Genomic DNA, 19,067 nt, shown 5'->3' with positions numbered 1-19,067 from the left:
GAGACTGGCTGTTCAACAAAAGTTCTTTGGGTAAGTCAAGTCAATCTTCTGCAAAATGTGGGGGTTATTTGAGGACCTAAGGGCTTTCTTACCTTTAACTTCATAAGAAGGGGGAAAAGTTTATGCTCTTCAGCTCAATCCCCAGTTTGCTATTTTACATTTCATGGTTTGCTATTTTTAAGGTGAAGGACATTTTTTCAGGTTTAAAGAGGACGTGAATCTGATAAAACACAGTTGTATCCAGATTTGTACTAGAAATCCACTGACAGAATTTGTAGAAAACCTTAAAATCTAAATTAATGGTCTAGTGATTAGTATACTATACTGTATATCAATATTCTCTGCTATATTGATTAGTAAATACAGTGAGTCCAAGAACCGCTTTACAGAATATACCTAATAGGTACCCAGACTACATATGAATCACTTGGATGAATCACTGTTAAAATGCAGCTGTGGTACGTCTGGGGTCAGGTACCTTCCAAGTTTGCTTTTCCTGTGTCCTCCCCACCACCCCACCCTCCTTTTTTTTAAGAAAGAGGGAGGAAGGGAGGAAGACAGAATCTTAAGCAGTGCTGAGCCTGATGCACGGCTTGATCCCACAATCCTGGGATCATGACCTGAGCTGAAATCAAGAGTTGGATGCTCGACTGAGCCACCCAGGCACCCCCATAAATGCAGTACTTAAAGCTATGGCTATTAATTCTAGTCTGAGAAATAAATTTTTAGTGCCCACATGTTAAAGGCAGTAGACAGTGACTTCCTGTGACATGTCAGAGGACAACCTTGGTTGCCTTTCACATGTAATTAGGGCATCACCATTTAGATGACTGACCGTCTTACAGCACAAGAAAGAAACCAGCTAGAACTTTATACAAGTTTTTAGTAAATATTTCCATCAATTTATTTTCTGTATTCCTTAAAAACAAAAAATTCACAAGTTTAACACTTAGGCTTTAAAATATTGTACACCAAAAGAAAGCCAATTCTCATTCATGCTGCAAGTTGGTCTATGTTCTCTTTACTCCTGTTTGCCAGATGATCTTCAATAATTTCTGCAAAGAGATTCCTCTTCAACAGATTATATGCAAGAGGTAAAAGCTGGCCAGCAACTTTATGAAAATACTGAAAAACAAAAGAACATAACATTAAGCAAGAATATAGCAGATGCCCTACTGAGTAGCAAAACAAGCCCTGCAAAAGCTCGTTTAACAAAGCATACTCTCCCGTCGTTTTAGCTACTTTCTCAGTTGACTAGGAACAGTAAAATGACACAGGCACTTAGCATTCTGTCCAAGAGGCAGTCTTGTAGTTCTAAAAGACTGATGGCACATCTTGAAGACAGTTCAGAAGAAATCTAAAAATTGTAAGTTTCCTTATTCCCTTAGATAAACCTTAGATAAGGTTTATCATCCTTTTTACTTGCCCCAAACTATATGCTCAAATGCTTTTCCCTGCTGTAGTGTATCCTGACCAGTTAAGATTTTAAATCATTATTTTCCCTTAGTTGATACTATAAGAATAGGTATGCTGGATTTGAGTTTTCAAATCTCACTTATTCCCTCCCTTTTATCTTCAAATTCTCTCTCCTCCACACACCATGGAACCGTGCTCCACCCCTTAAGTCACTGCCTTAGGTTTATCAAGTGACTTGACTACTGCTATTACATATACACACACTTGAAGAGAAACTGGCACTGCTTTTGTTAAATTAACATTTAACACTTACTCTATGCTAAGTACTGTGCCAAACCTGTTCACATGTTCTTCAGTTCTCACAACCATTTTCAATTACAGTGATTCATGCTTGTTGGGAGGCCTGGCATTATTGTGATTGGCCAATGACTATGATTCTGGCTGTTAAACATTTTATTTTTACTAATAACCATATGTAAGGTAGGCAGAGAAATACAGTAATATGGTTTAGAGCAGAGTTCTCAAAATAGACTCCCTTGCCCAGTGGATCAGCTTAACCTGGTAACTGGTCAGAAGTCCAAATTAGAAGACTCACCCAATAACTCAATCAAAACTGGTGGGGGAGGAGGAGGGCAGTACACCCATCTGTGTTTGAACAGGCCCTCCAGGTGGCTGTGATATGTGAAGTTACAGAGCTGCTCGTTTAGTCTTGGTCTTTACAGCTGTCTACAGAACAGCTTGGTAGGTGACACGGCAGGTTAAATGAGGAAGGTCTGTGCATGTGTGCAGGCATTTTATAGCTAAGGGACACAGATACGACAGTGTTGGAAAAACTGCCCAGTCTTACACAGCTACTAGGTGGGGAAGATGTGATTTAAAACCAAAGTTTAGCCCCAGAAATAGGTTACAGCCTCTACACCTTTAGGCAGCTATGGCGAATAAACACTGTGTTAACTGTTAAGTAGGTTTTTCCTATTGAATAAGCAAAGTTCATGATTAAAAAAAAAAAAGCAAAAAACAAAAAACCCCTCCTGTTTTAAATAATTTCATTTAAAGCCTATTTTAAGACACAGTAGCCCCCCACCCTGCCCCCGTTATTCACAAGGGTTAGGTTTCAAGACCCCCAGTGGATGCCTAAAACTATAAACCCTATATATTCTATGTTTTTCCATAAATTAGGGATGGTAAGAGATTAACAAGAATAAAATAGCTTCTATTAGGATATATGGTTATAATTCTATATGAATCTGGTAACTTTCAAAATACTGTACTAGTCCTCCTTATGATGATGTGACATGATAAAATGCCAACATAAGATGAGGTGAGGTGAATGATGTAGGCATTGTGATGTGATATGTATCACCTATATAGTGATATAGTGTTAGGCTACTACTGCCCTTCTGATAATATCTCAGGAGGATCATCTGCTTCTGGTCCACAGTTGACTGTGGGTAACTGAAACTGCCAAAAGTGAAACCGGGGATAAGGCGGGGTGGGGGTTGGCGGGGGGGGGGGAACTACTGCAGTATCTATTCTTCATCTAGGAATTCAAGTGTAGCAACAAGTACCCCCCCACCATGACGGAAAAACAAACGGAGCCCCAGGAAAGATGTGTGTACATACCCACACACATACCCAACTAAAGGGCATATATAAGTAAATACATATATAAGCATCTAATAGGTAAATTCACTTAAATGTAAATCTGAAGGCAAATAATCTTGGTATCCACCTTTGGCAGAACACAAGATGAATTTGAAATAAATGTTTTCAGACATGTGCTTATCCCAAAGTTCATTCTGAAACATAAGCTGTATTTACATCCTACCCATGCTCATGCTTGAGTATGCCCGTATGTGGGGCAGGGTGGGGAAAGGAAGGAAGGTCTGGTGATGGTTGGGAGGTAGAGTTTTTACTCACGTGTGAGCCATAACAAAAGAGATCCATTCCCAGCTCAAGCCCCATCCCATAATCACATTCATCGTTAGCGAACTGCACAAAAGTCATCATCTCCTGAATGGGAGCAAAAGCTTTTAGTCTGTCCTCATCACTTGGTGCCTCAACAATTGTCTTGCAAATTTTCTTGAGGTTGGCTGTAAGAAACCAAGGATATAAAAAGATGATCACCCATCATCAAAGGTAAAAAGATATTAAGTTGGGTTTTTCCTGATCAGTTTTTGTACAACAGATACCACTTTGGGTGGCACTATAATTTAGAATGGCAATCTTATAATTTCTCTTAAGATAAAAATGGCCTAACGAAAAAGATTTTTAGCAAACAGACTATTTTACCGTGGATCTAGTTGTGACCATGATATATAAGCTTTCAAAGATTTTCAGTAGCTTAGTCCATGGATCAGCAAACTGGACAAACCTGACCCACCGTGTTTTAACTGACCTCACACGAAGAATCTTTTTCCATCTTAACTTGTTGGAAAAAACCAAAATATATGGCACAAACAGAGACCTTATGTAGCCCACCTCCAGGCTAGTTCATATTAGGAATTGGATTAAAACAACAAAAAATCAAAACAGACCATAAAGTTTACTCCTTTTTGCCCTGTCCTATGTATTCTACTAAAAAGATACATGCATAGAAAAAGACAACAATATAAGAAATCCTTGCCAAGGGGCACCTGGTTGGCTCGGTCTGTTAAGCATCTGACTCTTGATTTGGCTCAGGTCATGATCTCACGGTTCATGGGTTTAAGCCATATGCCAGGCTCAGCGCTGACAGTTCAGAGCCTTCTTGGGATTCTCTCTCTCTCCTCTCTGCCCCTCTCACAGAAGAGTGCACACACACTCACTCTCAAAATAAACTTAAAAAAAATCATTGCCGAATTAAACCTTTACCAAACTGTAATTTGATATAAGAACATAGATAAACATTAGAAATTTTCTCTAAAAAGTCAGTGGTTTAACATTTTTGGGAGAGCTTTCAACTTTTTTTTTTTTTTTTTTTTTACCACTTTCTGGATGCCAGTGTGCATCAGATCTCAGGATACATATGAGAATGAAGGTACTGAACAGTATCTAATTAACTTCCTTCTTGACAGACTATACCTTTTTGATAAACTACTTCCATGAGGATAATCCAATAATGAAAATAATGGATGTTACTTAAACCAACAAAGACACATTTCTAAACCAAGTGGCTCCTATATTGGGGGGAGAGGAAAATTCGTTAGAACATGAACAGTCACACCTAAGCATGGTACATGATTTTAAGTTATATGTATAAGGCACAATATTCTATTCATACTACCTATTATTAAGAGTGGTAAAGAAATACTAGGGTTTTTAACCTCTGAATATGAATATGTTTGACTCAGTTGCACCAACTGTACAGAACGTATGCTGTATGTGAGATCACAAAATGTACTTTTGTTCCTTTTCCCACATTTGGTAGATCCGTATCACACTGACCAAATTACACTCACCACCTATGTTCCCGGCTATAAATAGGTGACATATTTATTGGTTTGAAACTTTTAAAAAGATTTTATATAAACTTCATAAGCTTCCTTTTCTTGAGAAAAAAATCAGTGACAGTCATTTCCAGGAAACAGATTAGGTCTCCATCAAAAACCTTCTTAAGGATGGAAAACAAGGGGTTCCTTCCTGCACCCAGGGAAGATGTAGCTGAGACCTTAGAATCTCACCACAGTGCTCCAGGCAGCCACTACAACTCAATTAGAGTTGGCGTGGAAGCGAAGACCTTCATATTTAAAGTTTATCCCTTTTCTGATGTCTTCTACTTTCACTTCAGGCAAGTCATAAATGGACTACAAAAGAATAAGCAATTTATAACAATTACTGAGCTACTAAAATACTAAAGAACAGAGATGAAAATACTCAGCTCTCCACCAGTATGAAGAAAAATATGTTCTTCCACCAATAAAAACTTCCACAAAATTTCACTTAACAGAAGCCCAAACTTAATACCTAAATGAAGTCTTAAATTAACTACTCAAAAATGTCTTAAATGTTACTATTCAAAACAATGATTTAGGAGCTTCAATACTTATTTTATCCTTTTTAAAAAAATTTTTTTTTAATGTTTATTTTTGAGAGACAAGAGATCAAGTGCGAGCGGGGGAGGGACAGAAAGAGAGGGAGGCACAGAATCCCAAGCAGGCTCCAGGCTCCGAGCTGTCAGCACAGAGCCGGATGCGGGGCTTGAACCCACAAACCGTGAGATCATGCCCTGAGCTGAAGTCAGATGTTTATCCGACTGAGCCACCCAGGCGCCCCTTATTTTACCCTTCTATTACCACCAACTGGAATACCACCACTTGAGCCAAGCCACAGTGGCTGTGCCAAAGTAAAAGACAACTAGCTAAGCAGTTATTCTTTAATAATTTTTAAAATAAAAATTTTTGAGAGGGAGAGAGCACATGTGTGTGAGCAGGGGAAGAGCAGAGAGAGAGAGAGAGAGGGAGAGAGGGAGAGAGGGAGAGATTGAGAAAGAGATATTGAGAGAGAGCGAATCGTAAGCAGGCTGCACCCCAGTGCAGAGCCCAATGCAGGACTAGATCCTACCACTATGAGATCAGGACCTGAGCGGAAACCAAGAGTTGGACGCTAAACTGGCTGAGCCACCCAGGTGCCCCTAGCTAAGTAATTATTCTTTAGTTAGCAGCAAGCACTTTACAGTCAGCAAGACCCAAGTCTGAAATCCAGTTTCCACGTGAAAATGGAAATAAGACCTACTTTAAAGAGTGGAGTGAGGGTTACTATATATACATCAATTGATACAGTCTATATTTATGAATTGCTCAATAAATGGTTATCTTTATTTTTTTAAATTTTTTTAATGTTTGTTTATTTTTGAGAGAAAGCACAAGCAGGGGAGGGGCAGAGAGAGAGGGAGACACAGAATCCAAAACAGGCTCCAGTCTCTGAGCTGTCAGCACAGAACCCGACGCAGGGCTTGAACTCAAACACTGTGAGATCATGACCTGAGCCGAAGTTGGATGCTTAACCAACTGAGCCACCCAGGCACCCCAATAAATGATTATCTTAATTGCCAGGTTAGAATGTTATGTTTAAGCAGCTTCAAAAGGGAAACTGTTTGGAACAGACTACACTGTGATCTCCTGAACACTGTCACACATTAACATACTGCCAGTCAACTATACTTCCTGGCACAGTTATCTAGGCAAAAGCAAGATGATATTAGGTCCCTAAAAAAAAAAAAAAAAAAAAAAAAAAAGAAGAAGGAAAAAAATATGTATTAGAGGTCCCTAACTTTATGCCTTGCTGCACTTCTCAATCAAAAATCATTAAACCACAGAAGGATCTAATGTCTAGAATGGTAGAAAAAAGTAGAGATAAATAAAAATGATCTTGGACATAATATAGAACCACAACCAGGGGAGGGTAATAAGGTTTACTCCAGGGTACTACAATTTAATACTTACCACGCCTTAAGTTTTAGTGACTCCTGTATCTACAACATTCTCAGCCTTTCCCAAACAAGACCATGATTCTACTTTATAAAGCTGCAAATGCACTAGCACACAGGTAGGCAGAAGATTAGAGCATAAGCAGAAGACTGAACAGTAAGTAGCTAGAGCCTATATGCCTTCCCCATTACAGATGGATCACCTCTGACTTCAAAGACGACAGGGACAGAGTAGCCTGTCCAACAAATAAAGCATGGGCTACCTATGTAATTAAATTTTTTCTAGTATCCATATTAAAGAAATATGTGAAACTAACATTAAGATATTTAACTTAACCCATTATATCCAAATAGTAGCATTTCAACATATAATCAATATAAAAAATTTTCAGTTTTTAAAGTTAAATGAATTAAAATCAAGCAAAATTACAAATCCAGCTCCTCAACTGCGCTAGCCACATACAAAGTGCTCAGTAGCCATGTGTGGCTGGTGCTTATCATATTTATTATACAGCTCAGCCATATTCATTTTCCCCATAGAAGTCCCCGAAAGTGGTAGGGGCATGGCAAAAACAGTTACACATGAACAGTCGTGATAGATGACATTCTAATCTTGGCTGGAGACTGCACAACAAGGTTTGAGAACAGCTGCTTTAGAGAACTGATTAAAAATGCAAATTTCCAAGTGCCAACCCCAGAGACTATAAACCAAGGTGCTTAGTTCTGTTCTGAGAAATGGATGACCAATATTATATGTGTTGGGCAGGAATACTTGGTTCTTCCTTGAGGAAGTGCTAATTCTGCTTTCTCTCTAAATATTATCCCTCTAAGAAAAGGATGGTAAATAAAGGAATGCCAACAAGGCTCTTCAAAGTAAGGGAATGGAGGAGAGGAGAAAGTTGAGAAGTGATTTTTCCCCCTTTATTCAAAATAGCAATAAATAGATTTTGTGTATAAACAGTCCATTTTCAAAGAGTTTTTGTACTTATAAACAAAGTAGTTCAGGATCTCGGGCTTCTGAAAGCTAAACAGTCTTATATACAGATGAAAATTTTTTCAGACAGGACTAAATTTTGGGCAAGCACTATGCTAATAAGCACCTTACACACGCTTTACACTTCAAACATCCCTATACATGAATGGTATTCACCATTATTAACCATTTTACAGATGAAAAACCTCACAAGGTTTAGTGAGGTTAAATAATTTGCTTAAGGTTACACAGCTATAAACCCATTTTTAATTCAGACGTGACACTAAAACCTGAGCTTGTTCTTTATCCCTAAGATTTAGTGACTGTCCCACAAAAGGCATACTTACTTACCTACTTCTCAATAGAAGGAAAACCTTCCTCATATGTTTACATAAGAAATACATTACCATCTGTTTCAGGGAGTTCTCTGTACCCAACATCATTTTTATCTACTGGGACAACCAAGCCTGCACCGTGGAAGGTCTTTGTCACAACCTAAATTTAAAAAAACATAAAATCAATTGGTAAACAGACAAAATAGACATGGTAGATAACGACAAACTCGCCAAAATAAATGCATACACACAAACCCTCAACACTTTACAAAAATTTTTAATGTTTGTTTATATTTTGAGAGAGAGACAGAGCACAAGTGGGGGAGGGGCAGAGAGAGAGGGAGACGCAGGATCTGAAGCAGGCTCCAGCTTCTCAGCTGTCAGCACAGAGCCCTGAGCTGAAGTAGGATACTTAACCCGACTGAGCCACCCAGGCACCCCAAACCTTCAACACTTCTGTCCAAATGTAACACTGAATGACATTTTATTTCAGTAAATTTGGAGTCCACAGCAAAAATTTCTTCAAAATTAGCTAAAAGTCAAATCCACGAAGAAATGACAGAGCAATGAAACTGGCTTTTACTAATCGTGGCATCCACACAGAAGTCTGTAGCCTGATTTGATAAGGAGGAATGCCAATGCATCCTATCCAAAAGAGGCAAGCCAGAATATTAAGTTTCCTCTTAGGTCCATGTATTTTCTAGGTAGGAAGCATAAGGAACTGAGCCTAAGAGGACAAGGAATAGTTTCTCTTAGCAGGAAAAGGTGGTGGAACAGAATTCCTCTTGTCCATCTTGCCAAGTTCAGGTCCCCCATTTTCACCTGGAAAATTCAAGCTTGTTTTTGCAAACTTCCCCCAAATAGAGCAGTTTCCAGTTTTGTGGTGCCCTTTCCAGAAGCACAATAACATAACTAGTGATCTTTTATTAAGCGGTAATCTTCAAAGACAAGAACAGGCCCAACCACAACTACCACCATAACCCTTCCCATCGACATTCTTCTTTTTATTCACAACAGTGGCCTTATTAGGTCTTTCCTCAACAAAACAACCACTTCAAATGTTACACTTATTTGTGCAGGCCAGTGAAAATCCCCAAGGCAGAAGGACACAAGCCCAAAACTTGTTCATTTTAAAGTCTTCTCACCTAAGTCTCTATATCTTAAAACCTATTTCATATTTCACTCAGATGACCCCACTCTCTTGCACCTTTCATTATCTTTCTTGTTAAAATTTTTTTTTAATGTTTATTCATTTTTGAGAGAGAGAGAGAGAGAGAGAGAGAGAGCGTGCGCGCGCGCACGCTGGTGGGGGGAGGGGCAGAGAGAAAGGGAGACACAGAACCTGAATTAGGCTCAGACCCTGAGCTATCAGCACAGAGCCTGACTCTGGGCTCAAATTCACGAACCATGAAATCACGACCTGAGCTGAAGTCGGACACTTAATCAACTGAGTCACCCAGGCACCCCTCATTATCTTTCTTAAGTAACAGAAGGTACAGATTATTCAAAAGAAGTTCTCAGGAAACAGCTCACCATTTGGAAAAAAAGTCATATTTATATCTTACCCTTTATACCAAAATAATCTGCAGTTGGATTTCAGGATTAAATGTAAAAATAAAACCATAAATCTACTAGAAGAAAAGGCAAATATTTTTAATAATTTTAGAGAAGATTTATTTATAGATTTAACTACATAAAATTTAAAAAGTCATGTAAAAATCAAGAATAAAAGATACTCATAAAAAATACCTGCAATATATATAATAAAAATAAGATTAATGTGGGGTGCCTGGGTGACTCAGTTAAGCATCCGACTTCAGCTCATGTTATGATCTCACGGTTTATGAGTTCAAGCCCCACGTTGGGTTCTGTGCTTAGAGCTCAGAGCCTGGAGCCTGCTTTGGATTCTGTGTCTTCCTCTCTCTCTGCCCCTCCCTACTCATGCGCTTGCTTGCTCTTTCTCTCTCAAAAATAAACAAACATTACAACAAAATAAGAGTAATGTCTTCAAACTATAAAGGAGTCTTAAAAGGAAAAGACTAACATCCAAATTAAAACACAAGTAAGAAAATGTAAATTCTAACCCTGACAGAAAAATGGCCAAAGTTCAAGCAGTTCACCAAAGAAATACAAATGGCCAGTAGATAAGTGAAAAGTATTTAATGTCCTTTATAATCAAAGAAATGCTTATAAACGACATATCATTTTACGCTCATGCAAATGGAAAAGGCTAATAGGGACTGCTAACACACAGCAGTGGCAAAAGTATAGGGAGAACAGGCACTCCTACATTGCTGGTGGGAATGTATGTACCCTAGCTTAACTTGTAGTGGGTAGTTTCGCAAACAAAGAAAATAAAAACTCCACAAAATGAAAAGCCAGCAAAGAAAAACAATACACACGCAGCCACTTTAAACGACTATGGACCCGGCAATACTACATCTAGTAATTTCTGAGGAAATAACCAAATGAGTGTGCAAAGAAAGGTGTAATAGTTATATATGGCCAGGTGTGTCCTATTTGTGAAAAGTTTTAAGCAACCTAAACTATGAACATAGCACAGTGATCTACAGTCACTCAAATATTTATGAAATGGATCTTCAATTTAGCAATATGAAATGATAATCAATTTTAAGTATAAAAAAGGTCATAAAACAGTATTGATAATGAAAGAAAAAGAAAGCGATATAGCTACTAGCTTCATCTTCTACTCAGGCTAATGCAAAACAAAACCATGGGATGGATATATTTTCACATTTTTCATAGATGATTAACTGCACTAATTCTCCATAAAGAGGTATCAATTATTAGCAAAGCACCAGAATCCCAATTTTATTATGAAGACTAGGGCTACAAATTTAGGAAAATCTTGGGCAAGGGTGGGGGATATTCTGAGGCATCAGAATCAGAGGATGGAATGACAGAATGATGTACTCTCATTTTACAGCAACATTAAATCAGTGTTCATTTTAAAAAATGAAATCTAGGTATACGGGTAAAATGGCATATGGCCAATCAGTAAGATGGTGTGGAAAGAAAGCTAAATATGAAAGACGTGAATTTGGGCTTCGGGTCACTTAAGATTTTCAACAGGGAATAAAGCCTCTGTAAACCTCGATTTACTGATCTATAACACAGGATGAGAATTCCTTTGCTGATTTGTTGCAGAGGTCGAATGAGGTAACTCCTAAAGGCTTTGTATTCCAAAGCACCATAAAGTACCATTAAGAATAAAAACAATGATTTCTAGTGTAGCATATAGTGCACTATTATGCCAGGATGGATATATTACTCTCATACAGAAGCACAAAATCACTAACTCACATATATGAGTGGAATTGAATTTTTTGAAACTAGAAATATATTAATTAAATGAATATCTGACAGAAGTTCTTTTTAATAGACAAGGAACCAAAAAGCAGAATCATCAACCTATTGTATTTGGGAGGATAAAATAATGGTTGTTTTTTAAGTTCTGTTTTTACCAGCTAATGTTATGGAAAGAAAAAACATGTACTAAAAAGAAACCTCATGGGGAAGGGAGCCAGGATAAACATACCTATGAAATTTAAACTCCAATTATATCTTATAGTTATGGAGAAGAATTAAATCTCATTTGAAATAAATTACAGTTGATGGTAGAAAAATAAAATAAGGCTCTGATGAAAGAATTTATTATAAGCTCTTCTGTCCACAAATATGCAGTATTTAGTCAAGCAGATTAGGAATACATAATTACAAGGCAAGAAATACTACCATTCCTGGGGTGCCTGGATGGCTTACTCAGTTAGGCGTGGGACTCTTGGCTTGGGCTCAGGTCATGATATCACAGTTTGTGAGTTTAAGCCCCCATCAGTCTCCTCTCTGATAGCGCAGAGTCAGCTTGGGATTCTATCTCTCCCCCCACCCTCTCTGCCCCTCCCTGTTCACTCTCTCTCAAAATGAATAAACTTAAAAAATTTTAAGGAGTGCCTGGGTGGCTCAGTGGGTTAAGCGTCCGACTCTTGATTTCAGCTCAGGTCACGATCTTAACAGTTTGTGAGTCTGAGCCTGGCACTGGGCTCTGCACTGACAGTGGGGAGCCTGCTTGGGATTCTCTCTCACCCCCACTCCTCGTCTCTCTGCCCCTGCCCCGCTTGCTCTCTCAAAATAAATAAATAAACTTAAAAAAAAAAATACTACTGCTCCTTTTACTCATCAGGTAGGAGAGGCTCCCTATGTAAACTAGGAAGGGAAAATGGCAACATAACATCTTGAAGTAATTTAAAAATACCTCCATTGCAATGACTTTCATTCAAATGTACATTTTTAGAAATTATTTCTGGTCTCTAGGATTAAAGGAAGAATTGCTGAGACTGCAGTTTAGTGAGTGTAACTTATCTGAGTATCACCCCTGCTGCAGAAGATTTTCAATGACCAAATAAATACATTTAACTACTTAGTTACCAGTACTAGTTTATCCAGAAATAACTAGAACTAAATTTGGCCTAGAACTTTCAGATGAACCGGCCACAGTAGATAATGCTGGGAGACGGGGGTGCCCTCATTCCACAGTGGTAAATGTCCTTCTTCACCCGAGGTTATAAGAACAAAATCCTACAGAATTCTCATTTACCCCAAAGCAGAATTCTTCTATCTTGTCCATTAACTTACTCTGAAATTTGTTAAGTGAAAAACCAAAAGGATTCAAAACCCAGAAATCTTTGCCATTTACAAAACACTCCACTCACACTGCAGGTGTTAGAAGTGATGCAAAAGGAAATGCTAATGGGGTCAGTAAGGAAAAAGGAGATAGGACTGCTTATACACACATTTGCTGCAGAAAATGAACAAATCTTAATTACACATTGTCTCTCAAAAGGAAGTACCTTTGAACCCTTAACTAAACCACTCTAAGGCAGACCTTTACAAAACTACTCCCCAGAAACACCTTGTACTAAAGCAACCGCCATTAGCTATTAAAGAAATTTAAGTAAACACAGTACACAAAGCTGCTTTCACTCAACTGTATGAAATGAGTAACTGGTAAAACAAGATGAAAAGAGTGAGAGGTACTGGCATAAGCTGGTAACCAGAGCAGCACTAGCCCATCCTGGGAAACAACTTCTGAGAACCACCCAAGCAGCCCTGCTCACGGGCTGTCCTCTCTCTAATGACCCAGACAGGGCAGCCCCACAGGAGCCCCTGAGGGGGTATCCAGCTCTTCTTAGGGTGGGGCAGGAGAAGAGAAGGCTAATGTGCAGGTGGGAAGGAATCAGGACAGGAAAATCTCTATTAAAAAGCAAAACAGTCTGAGACTGACAGATTTAAACCATACTTTCTTATCTCTCTGTTTCATCTTCATGGTTCTCTGTTCCAGTGAGTACCCCAGTTCTCTGGCTGCTTCTGTGAGTTTTTCATCTATGTTTTTCAAGAGACTAGTTTTCTTTTTATCTGTTACTTCCTTAAGTTTTTTCATCAGAAATAATCTGAAAAAGAAGTAAAAGCCCTCATTATTATTCAGGCCACTGTACTAAGTATACAGATCTTGGGAAGTTAAGGGAGTATGTTAGAGACATCCAATTCCATGCAAGAAAAAGACTGCAGATTACCAACAGTTCTCTCAAATGTCTAATAGATTTCTTCAAGAGAAAAACAATTATTAATAAAAAGCTACCAGTCACAGAAACAGCAAGCATGATTCAAGTCTGCATTGTCTCTATAATGTATTGTCTCTATAATAAAGATAAAAGACTAGGGTGCCTGGGTGGCTCAGTCGGTTAAGTGTCTGATTCTCAATTTCAGCTCAAGTCATGATCTCACAGTTTGGGAGTCTGAGTCCCGCATCACTGCTTGAGTCAGTCTGTCTGTCTGTCTGTCTCTCTCTCTCTCTCTTGCTCTCTCTCTCTCTCTCTCCCCCCTTCCCCTGCTTGTGCTCTCTCTCAACAATAAATAAATATACATTTTAAAAAAGATATGAGGTATTTAAAAACTTGAGATTAGGGGGGCCTGGGTGGCTCAGTCGGTTAAGCGTCATACTACAGCTCAGGTCATGATCTCATGGTTCGTGAGTTCGAGCCCTGCATCAGGCTCTGTGCTGACAGCTCAGAGCTTGGAGCCTGCTTCGGATTCTGTGTCTCCCTCTCTCTCTCTGCTCCTCCCCTGCTCATGCTCGCTTGCGCGCGCTCTCTCTCTCAAAAATAAATAAAAACATTAAAAATAAATAAATACATTAAAAGGTGAGATTAAACCAAATTTAAGCCGTTTTATTGATAATAACATACAGCATATTGCCTTGGAGAAGTGTGGTAGGACACAAGAAAATAGTATATGGATACCAAAAAGGATTTTTTAAAAGGAGCCAGAAGATACTTGCAATACTTAGGATCAGCAGACTTTTTCGAACTGTTATCTACAAATTTGTGTTAAGATAAATTTAGAAAATGTAAAAGGAAATAAAAGCTATTTTATAAGCTTATACAAAAGCACAATTCAAAATAATTTTAAAGTATGTGAAAAATATCATACATCAATGCCAGTTAGGGAAATAGTTACATTTTATCATAAGCAGGTTAAGATTTTGCCAGCAGAGCAGAAGATTCAGGGTAAAATGCAGCAGGAAGCAGCACTCAGCTGGACACACAACTCAACCCCCTTCCTCTATAGCTACCTCCAGACTCTCAGAAGGAAACTTCCTTCTGTTTACTACTAACATCTGACAGTTTGCTATGGCTGTAAAGAGTTTGGAACATTTAGAGTATTCTTATCCCCATTTTACAAATAAGGAAACAAGCACATAGGATAATCAACTTACCTAAATTCATAGAATTAGTATGAGTGGACTGAAGTGCAGAGAAGCCAAGACCACCAAAATCATTGTCTTCTGATTACAGCACACATATTACACCTAATGTTACCTTCAATCTTAACCAGCTGTGTATCAAGAGAATGTATTTACATTAACCATTATAAGCAAACTGATCATGTCAGTTCTAGGTAAATCAATCTTTATAGCCTTCCCTACCCTGTCTGGCATATGGGCATACAGGCCTTCAAGTACTCTGTGCCACTTGCTTTCATACTTCCATGCACATACTGTCCCCTTGCCTAGAACACTCTTCTTCTTGTTCTTTGTAGTAAGTTCTTATGCATTCATCAAGGTCTAGGTAAAATATCCTCTCGATGAAGACTTCCACCACTACTTAAGGTACTTACTATCTGTCTTCTCATACTTAATCACATTATTATGACTATTTCTATATCAGTTTATTAGGCTTTGGTCTCTCAGCTTCAAACCTACTCTCCAATACTTTGCTTTGTGATGCCTAAAGTTGCAATATGCAAACAGAAACAATCACCGTAAACATTTGTACTCTGTTACGTTAAATCCAATGGGATACCTTGAACCCTGAATGAATCCTTCAGTGGTCTTTGCAAAATACTGGTTCACTAAGTTATGCAGATCTTACAAATATTGAAATTTTTCATTTTATCAAATTCTCTCCATTACAGAAATTGAAGACGACACAAACAAATGGAAAGATATTCTATGCTCATGGATTGTAAGAACAAATATTGTTAAAATGTCCATACTACCCAAAGCAATCTACAGATTTAATGCAATCCCTATCAAAATATGAACAGTGTTTTTCACAGAATTAGAACAATCCTAAAATTTGTATATAACCACAAAAGACCATAAATAGCCAAAGCGATCTTGAAAAAGAAAAACGAGGCTGGAGGTATCCCAATTCCAAATTTCAAGTTGTATTACAAAGCTGTAGTGATCAAAACAGCACAGTACTGGCACAAAAACAGACAAAAATCAATGGAACAGAACCGAAATCCCAGAAATAAACCAATTATGTGGTCAATTATCTTCAACAAAGGAAGCAAGAATATGCAGTGGGAAAAAGACAGTCTCCCAACAAATTCTTTTACATGCAAAAGAATGATACTGGACCATTTTCTTAGGCCATATACAAAAATAAACTCAAAATGGCTTAAGGACCCAAACATGAGACCCTGAACCATAAAATTCCTAGAAAACAGGACAGGCAGTAATTTTTCAGACATCAGCTATAACAGCAGCTTTCGAGAGGTCTTCTGAGGACAAGGGGGAACAAAAGCAAAAATGAACTATTGGAACTCCATCAAAATAAAAAGCTTCAGCACAGCAAAAGAAACAACCAACAAAACTAAAAGACAACCTACAGAATGAGAGAAGGTATTTGCAAATGACATATCCGATACAGGGTTGGTATCCAAAATACATAAAGAACTTATAGAACTCAACACCGAAAACACAAATAATCCAATTAAAAAATAGGCAGAAGACATGAACAGACCTTTCCCCAAGGAAGACACAGAGATGACCAACAGACACATGAAAAGATGCTCAACATCACTCGCCGTCAGGGAAATACAAATCAAAACTACAAGGAAGGGTGCCTGGCTGGCTCATTCGAAAGGGCATGTACCTCCTGATGCCAGGGTCTTGAGTTTGAGCCCCATGTCGGGTGTAGAGAATACTTAAATAATTTTTAAAAACCTACAATGAGATATCGCTGCACGCTGCACAGAATGGCTAAAATAATACAAGAAACAGTGTTGGTGAGGATGTGGATAAACAAGAACTCTCATGCACTGTTGGTGGGTATGCAAACTGGTGTGGCCACTGTGGAAAACAGTATGGAGGTTCCTCAAAAAAATTAAAAATAGAATTACCACATGATCCAGTAATTGCACTGCTTGGTATTTACCCAAAGAATACTAATTTGAAGGGATATATGCACCCATATGTTTGTTGCAGCATTATTTACAACAGCCAAATTATGGAACCAGCCCAAGTCTCCACTGATAGATGAATAAAGATGTGGTGTGTGTGTGTGTGTGTGTGTGTGTATGTGTATGTGTATACATATATATAATAAAATACTATTTGGCCATAAAAAAGAATGAAATCCTACCATTTATAACAACAACATGGATGGATCTAGTGGGTATAATGCTAAGCGAAATAAGCCAGGCAAAGAAAGATAAATACCATATGATTCCACTCATATGTGGAATTTAAGAAACAAATGAACAAAGCGGGGAGGGGGAAGCCAAAAAAACCTCCAGACTCAACTATAGAGAATAAACAGATGGTCACTGCAGGGGAGGTGTGGGGGAGGAGGGGAATATGCGAAGGGGATTAAGAATATACTTATCTTGATGAAACTGAGTAATATATGGAATTGCCAAATCACTGTTGTACACCTGAAACTAATATAACGCTGTATGTTAACTACACTGGAATTAAAATTTAAAAAAATTAAAAATTCTCTCCATTACATCACAATGTGAAAAAAATCACGTTCATTAATATTACCACCATCTCACTAAAAAGTCTTCAGGTAGTGAGAAGCAATTAAGCTCACAACGGTGGTTACGAGCTTCCTTAATTCTAATTTTTGCTTTTGAAATCTCAAATTTTATCACTGACAACAAATACAGTCAAGTTGTTTTCTTTGGCTCATTTGAGAAAATGTCTGCCAAATACCCACGTCAGACTATCCAGACTTTGTCAGTCACTCTCTCAAATAAACGAGAAAAGTTCAGCTCCCAACTGTATCTCTTAAGACCGTTTTCCTGGAGATAAACGTTAACATTTGAGGATGCAGAAGTGCTTTCCACGTGCTTCCCATCACATTACACAAAATGTTAAACAGATTGTGTACTCGATGGTAGAGATCTAATATCTTTACTGCTTCATCACTGACATTCTTAGATGACATTCGCATTATATTACTGCTGTGAATGACAACTGTAAATCTGGTGTCATTACCTTGATTCCTGTCAAGGTATCATCAGTATTACCCACCATTACCTTTGTGCCACTGATGCAAAAATTACGTATTATCACAAATAGTTTTGACCTCAGAGTCCTCCTAAAAAAGCGTCAGGCACCCCTGGGAGTCTACATACCACTGTTTGATAACTGCTTTTCAGGTTCAAACCTGAATATACATCAGAACCTCCTGGGTTAAGGGTTAAAAGTACTTGGAGCTAGTGTTTGAAAAATCATTGCCTACAGTAACAAATCCATATGACCCTGTATAGAAAGGCAGGGTGGCAGAGACCATGGGGGCAGCAGGCAAGAAGAAAAAAGATTATTTAACAAGTTGACCCATGATCTATTGGCCACATTTATTCTTTTACTAAGTACCAAATGTTTTACATAGTATTTGTGCCTGCACAAAGTAAGCATTCATCAAATGAATGTTCATTCATTTCTAATGCCCATTTACACTTAATTAAAATTACAGAAGTATAATTACAGATTACATTTAGATATACTTATAACATGTTTAAAAAAAAATATTCCTGGAGTGCCTGGGTAGCTTAGTTCGTTGTGCGTCCAACTCTTGGTTCTGGCTCAAGATATGATCCCACAGTTTCCTGGGTTTGAGCCCCACATCGGGCTCCATGCTGACAGTGTGGAATCTGCTTGGGATTCTTTTTCTCTCCCTCTCTTTCTGCTCCCCACCCCCCTACACTGTCTCTGTCTCTCTCAAATACATAAACTTAAAAAAAAAAAAAAGTTAAAAAAAATTTCCTGAATGTTATTCGAGATGTACTGAAGTGGCATCTCTAGAAGTAAGACCTACAGAGCTTAAGGTGAAGTACTCTTAACCATAACTCATGAGGTCCTGATATGCAGTCAGGTTTAAAACCATTAACTAGCAGTTATCAAAGAATGGTCTGAGGACACTATGGGGTCCCTGAAACCTTGCAGGAGGTCTTTGAGGTCAAAACTATTGCTATAATTATTTTAGAGGAAAACAAAAAAGAGAGAGAGAGAGAAAAAAATCATTCTTTTTTTTAAGTTTGAGAGAGACTGAGAGAGACAGAGAGAGACAGAGAGAGACAGAGAGAGACAGAGAGAGAGGAGAGAGCACATGCATGGAGGGCA

At 38.2% G+C, this 19,067-nt stretch overlaps 1 protein-coding gene across 1 annotated transcript in view; it reads right to left on the bottom strand.

Annotated features, from left to right (window-relative positions):
• Positions 1 to 911: 911 nt before the first annotated feature.
• LOC122217713 (histone PARylation factor 1) overlaps positions 912 to 19,067 on the bottom strand; it is a 29,227-nt gene continuing 11,071 nt past the window's right edge. The window contains exons 5-8 of the mRNA XM_042935093.1: positions 13,449 to 13,599; positions 8,204 to 8,291; positions 3,337 to 3,509; positions 912 to 1,125 (exon numbers count right to left, since the gene is read on the bottom strand). Coding sequence (XP_042791027.1) covers positions 994 to 1,125; positions 3,337 to 3,509; positions 8,204 to 8,291; positions 13,449 to 13,599 — 544 coding nt within the window. The 3' untranslated portion in view covers positions 912 to 993. The remainder of the gene's footprint in view (positions 1,126 to 3,336; positions 3,510 to 8,203; positions 8,292 to 13,448; positions 13,600 to 19,067) is intronic.

This window comes from Panthera leo, chromosome B1, assembly GCF_018350215.1.
Source record: "Panthera leo isolate Ple1 chromosome B1, P.leo_Ple1_pat1.1, whole genome shotgun sequence".
NCBI lineage: Eukaryota > Metazoa > Chordata > Mammalia > Carnivora > Felidae > Panthera > Panthera leo.
The sequence above is the reverse complement of the archived record's forward strand: the minus strand, read 5'-3'. Positions and strand labels throughout refer to the sequence as shown.